This window comes from Oncorhynchus kisutch, linkage group LG8, assembly GCF_002021735.2.
Source record: "Oncorhynchus kisutch isolate 150728-3 linkage group LG8, Okis_V2, whole genome shotgun sequence".
Lineage (NCBI taxonomy): Eukaryota > Metazoa > Chordata > Actinopteri > Salmoniformes > Salmonidae > Oncorhynchus > Oncorhynchus kisutch.
Genome location: NC_034181.2, coordinates 73,644,027 through 73,655,121, shown reverse-complemented (window position 1 = coordinate 73,655,121; position 11,095 = coordinate 73,644,027). Strand labels below are relative to the sequence as shown.

Sequence of the window (11,095 nt, the reverse complement as noted above, 5' to 3'; positions counted from 1 at the left end):
TCTCTGGACTGCCTTTACAGATAAGGCCGAGTATTAAATATCAAACCGGTAGAGGGCAGTAGAACAATGTGCCATGGTTTGGAGCATTGACATGTTTTGATCAGCTGACGACGACAGCACGTTCACAGTGGAGCTAGCTAGCAATGTAAGCTATCATTCTGCAACTCACAGGCACCGGAGTGTGTGTATGGATGTGATTTGAATGTAACTGAAGGAATGGTATGGTTGTTAAATTTTTGTTTTATGTCGCCCTCTTTCCCGAAATGTAAATATTTTTGGTGTCAATACCCTGTACACCAATAGGTGTAGTCTGTCAATACAACTTTGAAGAAGAAGAATCATTCTGCAAATTCGGCAGTATTTATGAATGATAGTAAATATTTGTCTAAATATACACATTTCTGAGAAGTATAGAAGACGGGCTGAGTTCAAAAATAATTGCTATGTAGTACTGTACAAGCTAGCACCTAGCTGCAACAGCCATTATTGTTGTCGTGTCTGTTTCACTTCAGTCTGGTCAGATATAACGTTTATAAGCATTTATTTTGTAGGTATATTTGAATGAAAGAGACTAACTTTCTCTATATATGTTCTAGTGCACTTTGCAGCAACTTTGATGCAACTGTGAACATCATCATCATGGCTTCGAGCTTCGCCCCACCGAAACTGGCTGATTTCATTCTCACTGAGAGGCTGGGCAGTGGCACCTATGCGACAGTTTACAAAGCTTACAGAAAGGTACGCCATTCGTTGTAGACCGAGTTAGCTAGCCTATAAGCACAACTACTTGCATAAACAATACAAGTAAATAGTAGCAACTTCCTTAATAGAAATTAAGAGTTTTGAGACTGTCCCTGTAGCCTGGCTTCCAAACTGATGTCATGTCCCAGACTAGAGCATTGTTCAGTCTACTGGATCTGTGTGTGCAGGGGGACAACCGGGAGGTGGTGGCAGTGAAGGTGGTTGGGAAGAAGACTCTGAACAAGGTGTCTATGGAGAACCTGCTGACTGAGATAGAGATCCTGAAAACTGTTCGCCACCCTCACATTGTTCAGCTGAATGACTTCCAGGTTTACAATCAGTTTAATATTTAATCAGCCCATCCCCACTCATATAAGTACATTTCATACAGGCTAATCTGACTCCCACATTGCTTGTAAGACAAGACAGCACAAACTGATCTGGGACTCAGCAGGCTACATTTCATATCCTTGTCTGAGTGAATTGAGTCTAACCGTGTTCTCTGCCATTGGTCAGTGGGACAGTGAAAACATCTATCTGATCCTGGAGTGGTGTTCTGGTGGGGACCTGTCCCGTTTCATCCACAGTAGGCGCTTGCTACCTGAGAGGGTGGCTCGGCTCTTCCTGCAGCAGATAGGTGAGTCACACCAGAGTCAGTTGGGTATAAGTAACCTACATTCTTTAGAGCACTATTTAATGATGTTGAGCAGTTCTCTCTCTCTCCCACTCTCTCTTTCTCTCTCCCACTATCTCTCTCTCTTTCTCTCTCTCCCACTGAAATCAATTCAATTCAGAAGACTTTATTGACTTGGCAAGATAAATGACTTACATTGTCAAAGTATACATATAACAAAAAATGGTGGGACCAACAACAATAAGGCACTCTCTCTCTCTTACTCTCTCTTCTCTTGCTACATGTCTGAAAACAGCCTGCGCTCTTCAGTATCTCCATAATCATAACATCTCCCATCTGGACCTGAAACCCCAGAACATTCTGCTCAGTGGTTCTGTCCTTAAACTAGCAGGTACAGCACACTGCCAAGTGCCACAATCACACTTACATACAGTATTCCTTATGGTCACATTTCAATCCTTATTAATCTATTGCATTTCTTCACCATGGAACTGTGATATGAATCATAGTTGCGAAATCATAGCAGTGCCAATATGCCAGAGGTTATTGGTGGCATCGTCTCTGCACTTTTCAGTTGTGACGTTTAAAATGATGGAATGCAACAGTTGCACCACTGAATCATGCATTAGAGGATTTTGTAATGCTGCTACAAGTATTACCAGGTGTATCACAGTCTTGACTGAGGCTAGTCTAGTGCACTTTGCACTGAAACATTTTTGCCCTATGCTGTTGTAAGATTTTGGCTTTGCGAGTTACATGTCTCCGTGGGATGAGCAGAGTGCTCTGAGGGGCTCTCCTCTCTACATGGCCCCTGAGATGGTGTGTCGAAGGCAGTATGACTCCAGGGTCGACCTCTGGTCTGTGGGAGTCATCCTGTATGGTAAGAGCACAGATTTAAATGGATACTCCTCTCTCCATGCAATTAAGTAGAACACTATCTCCTCAAGAACACTCTATGCTCTCTTAAGCACAAACCAAACATTTCAGTGACATCAAACTTCAACGTTACTGTTTTGAATGCCAAAGATGGTTTAAGTTTATATTGCTTTCTCACTTACTCTTATTATTTATTTGTTGTTCTTACTTCTGTATGTAGAGACACTATTTGGCCGTGCACCATTTGCCTCCAGATCCTATGCTGAACTGGAGGAGAAGATCCGCAGTGACAAGCCCATCGAGGTAAGCTCTGTTACATCTATCTAAAGAAATGTGTGGTAGCAATGATTGTTCATTCTGTGACTGCTGTTAGAAGAATCATTCTTTCCCCTGTGAGTATATTTGCCACCGCAGGGTGGCACACTTGCTCAATAAACCTTATCTCACAGTGCTTTCTTGTTGGAAGGGACACTCCTGTGCCAGAGTGGGTTCTACAGTCTCCTCCTCAATCCAGTGGTCAGGACAGAGTGTAATTAGTTGGAAGATAGAAATAATTTATTAGACAATTAAAAATATATATATAACTCCAGCCACAAGTGGATACGCTACATTTAAAATCATCAAGGATAACACAATATATGTTTTGCAACTTCTTATAAAATCATTGTGGTCCTCTGGTTGTGTTGTGTGTCCCAGCTGCCTGCAGGGGCCAGAGTGTCCAGGAACTGCAGGGACTTACTGCTGCGGCTTCTGGACAGGGACCCTGACACCCGCCTCACCTTCACTCAGTTCTTCTCCCACCCCTGGGTGGACCTCGAGCACATGCCCAACGCAGAGAGCCTGGGGAAAGCGGTGTGTGTGTGTGTGCGTGCGGGTGAATGCAGGTGTGTGAGAGAGAGTTAGGAGTATTGGTGTGACTCGCTGTCTGTCTCCTTTTGCAGAAGGATCTGGTCCTGAAAGCTGTTCAGAAGGACCAGGAGGGGGATAGATCAGCTGCTCTGTCTCTGTACTGCAGCGCACTGGAGCACTTTGTCCCCGCCATTCACTGTAAGAGCAACATGCACTGCCCCTACCTGCCACAATCACAACTTCTCTCAGGTCTCTCATCTATATAATGTCTAATTCCGTACCACAGTCCAACATCAACTGAAAAGTGATACAAGCTCACAGAACTGGGGATGACATAATCAGAACACTATTGGTAACTGTCTAAGGAATGTATCTTCTCTCCCCTTTCCAGATGAGACAGACAGACTGCGTAAAGATGCCCTTAGGCAAAAGGTACAGAGTACAAGTATATTTGGTCTATTGTATTTTCATACCCCAAAGGCTAGACTGAAATTATTTGAATAACATATGGCATGGATGAAAAACACATGCTACGGATGACATCATAGAATGAAGTGAATGAAAGCAATGTAAACCCCTACTGCAGGTTAGTCAGTACGTGTCCAGGGCAGAGGAGCTGAAAGCTCTGGTGTCTGCAGACAACAACCTCTGCTTTGAGCAGTTCAAGTCCACCAGAGACATCCTGAGAGGTAATACAGCTAACTTTACCCGTTGTACATCATGAATACCATATTTCATGACCCTTATATAGAGGACCTAATTTAAACCCTACTTTATTTGAAGGGAACCTTCGTAAGGACTTGATAACACATTCATAAGACCCAGAAGGAGCACGTTATCAAGTGTAACTGGGTATTGAAGTACCTAGAGGAGATGTTCTGAGAAGGCCTCCGGTCCAACCCTTACTCTCTGTCTGTCCCCCTCTCAGAGATGTCCCGAGACCAACCACGGGTGCTGGCTGCTCTGGAGCTGGCATCTACAGCCATCGCCATGGTAAGCTGAGGGGACTGGGTACCATGAGCAGGGCAGAGCATGATGATGTAGCTCTGGGGAGACTACCAGAGAGGAGTGAGAGAGCTGGGAGGGTGGTAGTGGCTTGTAGATGCTGTCTACAGCAGGATGGATTGAAGGCTGTTGTTATAGTGAAGGCTGTAGCTATGGGATCTGGGGGCTTTCTTGAGAGTGGACTGCTATGCCATAGTGGGACGTCTTCCCTTTTCATAACACACTTGTATTCCATTCCAGGAGGAGAATGGGATAGAGGACCATGATACACTGGCTCTGTACCAGCAGAGTCTGGGAGAACTACTGCTAGCCCTGGCAGGTAAGGTCAGCTCACTGAAAATCCCACATAGACTATATTAGTCCTTTAGATGTGGAAAACAATGAGTCAGTCATCTATGCCACATACAGCGTCTGCTGCATGGACTCTAACAAACACAGGTGTGATTTTACAACCCTGCAGGGAGTCCGGGAGTAACATAGTAATTCAATCTCCAGAATTAAGAGGCTATTACATCAGAGACCGCAGCAGAGCCTGCCCTGAGTGTCTGCTGTGTCTCCAGCCCTCAGCTTTGGCTGGCTGTTATTGTTATTAAAGAGAGACGGTGGCAGTGGTGGCCCATAATGGTCTCCTCTCCTCGGCTCTCTGGCTCAGTGTCTGTATGTGGACTAGACTCCTAGGCTGGTCTCTATTAGCCCTGACTCTACATAACCTCATCTGGGAGATGGTTCTAATGGTGGAGGGAGGCGAGGCAGGCAGGCGGGATGGGGATGATGCTGGAGCCAGATGTAGCTTTGAGCTTTGGATGAGACCTGGTGCCAGCGCCCTGTGTGTGGTATAGAGCCGCTCGCTGCCATCTGGTTTCCATTGAGAGCCCAACAGTTCATTTCTCAATGTTATTACACACTGGAAACAAATAAAAACTATTGTCTGTCTTAATAGAGAAGAAACGGCTTGAGTCATTAAATCATCTCCTGATGGATCAGGGGGATCGGGACCGTGGCACGTCAGTGAGACCAAGGGGATTGTGGGAGAAAACATTGTCCCTTTTGTGTCACTATAGCCTATGGTTGATTACGTTCCCTTCCCAGAATGCCTTGCTGCTGGAGAATTGGTCCCCTCCTCCTCAGGCAGGCTAATTGAAGAAAGGCTGCTTCAGTTTCAAGGGTTCCCCCTGAGCCTCAGTGGGCTATCACAACCAAACTGGCTCTGTAAATTACCCACTCTTGTGCAAACATGGTGATTGGGAGAGCAGTGATCCATCTCTTTCTATTCCCTCCACCCACCCTCCCTCCTTCCTTCTCTTTCTCCCTCTCTTCCCCCTCTATGTCTGTCTTCCAGCTGAAGCCCAGGGGCGCCGGAGAGAGCTGCTCCATGGTGAGGTGAGTTACTGGAGGTGAGGTGGATGAGAGGGTTTAGGTGAGAATGTTAGGTGAGTTACTGGAGGTGAGGTGGATGAGAGGGTTTAGGTGAGAATGTGAGGTTAGTTACTGGAGGTGAGGTGGATGAGAGGGTTTAGGTGAGTTACTAGGGGTGAGGTGGATGAGAGGGTTTAGGTGAGAATGTTAGGTGAGTTACTGGGGGTGAGGTGGATGAGAGGGTTTAGGTGAGAATGTGAGGTGAGTTACTGGGGGTGAGGTGGATGAGAGGGTTTAGGTGAGAATGTGAGGTGAGTTACTGGAGGTGAGGTGGATGAGAGGGTTTAGGTGAGAATGTGAGGTGAGTTACTGGGGGTGAGGTGGATGAGAGGGTTTAGGTGAGTTACTGGAGGTGAGGTGGATGAGGGGGTTTAGGTGAGAATGTGAGGTGAGTTACTGGGGGTGAGGTGGATGAGAGGGTTTAGGTGAGAATGTGAGGTGAGTTACTGGAGGTGAGGTGGATGAGAGGGTTTAGGTGAGAATGTGAGGTTAGTTACTGGGGGTGAGGTTGGATGAGAGGGTTTAGGTGAGAATGTGAGGTGAGGGGGTGAGGAGGCACCTGGTTCAGTGCTCGCCGTAACAGCACAGAGCACCTGAAGACATACACACACACAGGTCTCTGAGACCAAACAAGCACAGCTATATATGGGACACAACACCCAGGAGCATTCTCTGGTAGTCACGTGAATGTTTCTCTGAATAAAAGCTACGAACGTAATAGATCAGTGACACTGCAGTTTGGTGTACATATATATCAGTCATATGACACTATAATGGTATCCACTGCACTAGCAATGGTCAGGTGAAATAGCCAAGCCTTTCCCTTGACATTTAGTTGGTGAGGTATACCCTTACAACAGTTACTTCAGTTAGTTTGACTGTATTAATATTCAGTGGTAAAGGAAAGTTATTCTTTCATGTTTTGAGCATTTGTTTTGCAAGCAACCAGGTCAACAACACACAACAATGTTTCAACAACAAACCCCAGAGGGAGAGAGATTTAAAGCTGGGCTCATAGACCTCCCTATTTGAAGTTTTATGGGCGCTTGGCTTAAGTAAATTCAGATGCGGCTGTAATAATCGAATGCTGGGGAGGACTGCAGATCGAAAGCATGTGTGTGAGAACACAAAGAGCCCCGACTGCAGCTAGGAATGGTCTCCATGTGTGTTGGTTCATCTCTTGAGCACAGTTCAGCCTTTCTTAACTCAGGGCTGTAATTCCCAGTTCAAAATGCCTGGGCTTATCATATACAGTTGAAGTCGGAAGTTTACATACACTTAGGTTGGAGTCATTAAAACTCGTTTTTCAACCACTCCACAAATTTCTTGTTAACAAACTATAGATTTGGCAAGTCGGTTAGGACATTTTTAGGACATGTTAGGACATTTTTCCAACAATTGTTGACAGATAGATTATTTCACTTATAATTCACTGTATCACAATTCCAGTGGGTCAGAAGTTTACATGCATTAAGTTGACTGTGCCTTTAAACAGCTTGGAAAATTCCAGAAAATTATGTAATGGCTTTAGAAGCTTCTGATAGGCTAATTGACATCATTTGAGTCAATTGGAGGTGTACCTGTGGATGTATTTCAAGGCCTACCTTCAAACTCAGTGCCTCTTTGCTTGACATCATGTGGAGGTCTACAATTGATTTTCCCAAGTCAGGTTCATCCTTGGGAGCAATTTCCAAACGCCTGAAGGTACCACGTTCATCTGTACAAGCAACAGTACGCCAGTATAAACACCATGCAGCCGTCATACCGCTCAGGAAGGAGACGCGTTCTGTCTCCTAGAGATGAACGTACTTTGGTGCGAAAAGTGCAAATCAATCCCAGAACAACAGCAAAGGACCTTGTGAAGATGCTGGAGGAAACAGGTACAAAGTATCTATAGCCACAGTAAAAATGAGTCCTTTATCAACATAACCTGAAAGGCCGCTCAGCAAGGAAGAAGCCATTGCTCCAAAACCGCCATAAAAAAGCCAGACTACAGTTTGCAACTGCACATGGGTACAAAGATTGTACTTTTTGGGGAAATGTCCTCTGGTCTGATGGGAAAAAAATTGAACTGTATCGCCATAATGGGGGAGGAGCCGAAGAACACGTTGTGGAGGTGCTTTGCTGCAGGAGGGACTGGTGCACTTCACAAAATAGATGGCATCATGAGGCAGGAAAATGATGTGGATATATTGAAGCAACATCTCAAGACATCAGTCAGGAAGTTAAAACTTGGTCGCAAATAGGTCTTCCAAATGGACAGTGACCCCCAAGCATACTTCCAAAGTTGTGGAAAAATGGCGTAAGGACCACAAAGTCAAGGTGTTGGAGTGGCCAGCACAAAGCCCTGACCTCAATCCTATAGAAAATTTGTGGGCAGAACTGAAAGTGTGTGCGAGCAAGGAGGCCTACAAACCTGACTCAGTTACACCAGCTCTGTCGTGAGGAATGGGCCAAAATTCACCCAACTTATTGTGGGAAGCTTGTGGAAGGCTACCCGAAACGTTTGACCCAAGATAAACAATTTAAAGGCAATGTAAACTTGATGAAAGAAATAAAAGCTCAAATAAATCATTCTCTCTGCTATTATTCTGACATTTCACATTCTTAAAATAAAGTAGTGATCCTAACTGACCTAAGACAGGGAATATTTACTAGGATTGAATGTCAGGAATTGTGAAAAACTGAGTTTAAATGTATTTGGCTAAGCTGTATGTAAACTTCCGACTTCAACTGTAAGAACACCAGCCTTGAAATAGTTGGAAGGTTAATAAATGTTATTTTACAGCTGTAATCTTACTTTGGGTGTAATTTGATAGTATTACAGCCTTGGTGCTGAGGTTAATATGATATAAAATGTTGGGAGTCTGGGTGGATGCAGCCGCCTCTGTCTCGGTCAGGATGATTATTCTACCACAACAGATCTGTTTTTTAAAGGGTCATTATAGGAGGCCATCCACCTTGGTCTACCCTCATCATCACCAGACGTTATAGAAAGGAGAATGTGGATGACTGTAGATGGATTACATGCTTAACACCACCTCTCACTTTGCAGATCAAGAGCCTAATGACCAGAGCTGAATACCTCAAAGAACAGATCAAGGTAGGAATGGCGATGACTTGACTTTAGTAGATATAAACCCTGTAGGTTTGTATTTGTATCTCAGTGTGTTTAATCCCAAGCAAACATTTTGGTCCATGATTTTGAGTCGTATCATCTTTTGTGTGTCTTTCAGATGCTGGAGACCCAAAAAGATGTGTCAATGGACAGAGAGCCTCTATCAGAATCTGTGAGAAGTTGTGAGTATCCCTGTCAGGGTAGCATAGTATTCACATTTCCCCTTAGATATTGTGTATGTGCTGGTGTAGGGGTGTGTGTCACAGAACGTCCCAGCAGAGGGGCTTGCAGCTATGTAGACTGGTCAGTGGGATATACCAGGGGTTAAGTGAAAAATGGCCACCTGTAATGAAATTTCCCTTCAGTGGAGGTTTTTCCACTAGTTAAACACAAGCCGCTCTCTTACCATTCTGGCCTCCCCGTGGGAGCGTCTGGATCTTTGATTTCAGCTCAGTCTTGCATAGCGCTGGGCTGCTCTGCTCTCTGACCTCTTATAAAACCCACCTTGTGAAAGTGAGACTTGGATCGAACCAAGAAGAAGAACCCCCAGTCACTACACACACACATGCATAACGCACACACATGGACAACACGCACACTAGCTGCGAGGGAGGGAGTTAGTTAATATATAGTAGAGCCAGACAATATCCTGTTTCGAGTTAGAAATTCCAGAGGAATTATGTGCAAAGGGGGATCAATGAATTTGGAACAGATTCAGGTTTCATAAACATGGCTTGTTACGTTGCTGTTATTTTAACACACCGGCGGCCACACTCAGCCATGTCATGTTGGCAGCTCTCCAGCTGGAGGGGTCACAGCAATGCCCAAGACTGTCTGGCTGGTGACCTTAAACTACTACTACGCTAACTACAAACAAAGCAGTAAAGTCTAGGCCTAATGCTCTCAACTGTATCCTAAATGCCACTCTATTCCATACGTAGTTCAGCCCGGTCAAAAGTAGTGACCTATGTAGGGTGCCATTTGGTACACAGCCTCAGTCTCTGAGCTTGTCAGGACAGTAATACAGCCATTATACCTTTTTATTGCCATGTGTATTGAATACATTCGAAATCTTAATTACTCAACAGAAATCTACTCACTGTCAGTACTGAGGTAAGCCATGTCTATATGATGATAATGCAGTCTCTAACAAATCTGTCTGTCGATGCTCGCCCTCCTCAGCATGCTGTGTGCAGTGAGCCAGCCTGGCAGTAGGAACCAGAGAGAGGGGCCATCGTGCCTGCGGAGCACCAGACCTCCTGCACCTCTACGGGTCAGGCTAAGGAATCCCTCAGGCCTCTGAGACCATGGCCTCAGTAGTCTCGCGTCACCCTACTCGTAAGTCTCAATCATCGCACGGCTGTTGTTTCCCAACAAACATGAGAAAGCCTGGAAATGGAGGCAATGGCGTCAGAGACAATCTACCCTGTTATTACTCTGCCTGGACTTCAACTAGCAGCTTGTCAGCCTTGCATCCCCCTCACCAACACAACACAGAAGACTGTCACAGTCTCGAGTCACTGCTTCAGCCTCAAAGCCCTCCTGCCTAAGCATTCATATGGAAAGGCTGGACAGCTTGTATGCTAATACTGTACTGTCATGATAAACTAGTGCTTTATCATGTTGTTGTGTTATGTTGCAGGATGAATAAGAGTAATAATGAGCCTCAAATGCTTGTAGTTGCACAATAGATGGCGACTTGAACTCAGAATGGCTACCCAGCATAGCAAGTTTGTAGTCTGTAACTGATGGGAGTTATCGAAATGTATCATTAATATTTGGGAAAGCTCTTCTGGCGTCTGTCGCCCCACATACACACACACACGCGCCTGCGCACACACACAAACAAACTAAATCCATTTTCTGTGGCCTGACCACAGTCTCACCACGCTCTCTCTGCTGATGGAGCAGCCTCTACCACTATGAGAGGAAAACTGGAGAGGTGCGGCTGCTGCCTTATTTACTCTGTAGACTTTCATTTACTTTTGGGTTGGCACCGGTCAGGATGAAGGCATACAGTAGCAACTGTGAAGTCATGGCGTGCTTCACAACTCAGCCTGCTTTAGTAGCCTGCCAAAAGGTTGGACATTTGGTGACAGGTTAACAGTTACTGCTGTTGTGGGTCTTTTCCTTTCTGTTTGATTTCAGTGAGCCAGGTTGTGTGCATGAATCTACTTTCAAGGGAACTTTCAATATTTGTGAATATACTGTACCATAGGAGGTGATCTGCTGTTTAATCAGGAAATGGAATGGTGTAACTGAAAAGGACTGGATTGGAAAGAAATGTCTGTCGAATTGAGAACTGACAATTGTGTATTGTTTTTGTTGAAACATTTTGTATGGGTATGATTTTATAAATTATTTATTACCGTAAAAGGCTGATTCAATTGAAATAAAAATGTAATGTGTTGTCATGGCCTGTATTCGTAAATTAAAGTGCCTTTGGAAAATATTCA

General features: G+C 44.8%; 1 protein-coding gene across 8 annotated transcripts; it reads left to right on the top strand.

Annotated features, from left to right (window-relative positions):
• The first annotated feature begins 29 nt into the window (after positions 1 to 29).
• ulk3 (unc-51 like kinase 3) lies at positions 30 to 11,095 on the top strand. Of its 8 annotated transcripts, none has more exons than XM_031831183.1 (17): positions 30 to 145; positions 597 to 738; positions 930 to 1,070; positions 1,258 to 1,378; positions 1,671 to 1,766; positions 2,112 to 2,255; positions 2,472 to 2,554; positions 2,948 to 3,103; positions 3,193 to 3,298; positions 3,492 to 3,532; positions 3,687 to 3,789; positions 4,029 to 4,093; positions 4,346 to 4,424; positions 5,445 to 5,485; positions 8,577 to 8,624; positions 8,758 to 8,821; positions 9,822 to 11,095. In XM_031831183.1, exons 2-17 carry the CDS (start codon positions 640 to 642, stop codon positions 9,836 to 9,838), a joined length of 1,404 nt encoding a protein of 467 aa, XP_031687043.1. In that variant the 5' UTR covers positions 30 to 145; positions 597 to 639; the 3' UTR covers positions 9,839 to 11,095. The 8 variants fall into 8 exon arrangements, 7 of the variants coding, with proteins under 7 accessions (XP_031687043.1, XP_031687047.1, XP_031687044.1 ...); XM_031831184.1 differs by having other exon boundaries at positions 98 to 219; positions 930 to 986; XM_031831182.1 differs by having other exon boundaries at positions 98 to 219.

Coding starts and splice junctions, on each gene's coding strand:
- ulk3 (XM_031831183.1), top strand. CDS start 640: ATGGCTTCGAGCTTCGCCCCACCGAAACTGGCTGATTTCATTCTCACT. Junction 3,299..3,491: donor CTTTGTCCCCGCCATTCACT/GTAAGAGCAACA, acceptor TCCCCTTTCCAG/ATGAGACAGACAGACTGCGT. Junction 3,790..4,028: donor CACCAGAGACATCCTGAGAG/GTAATACAGCTA, acceptor TCCCCCTCTCAG/AGATGTCCCGAGACCAACCA.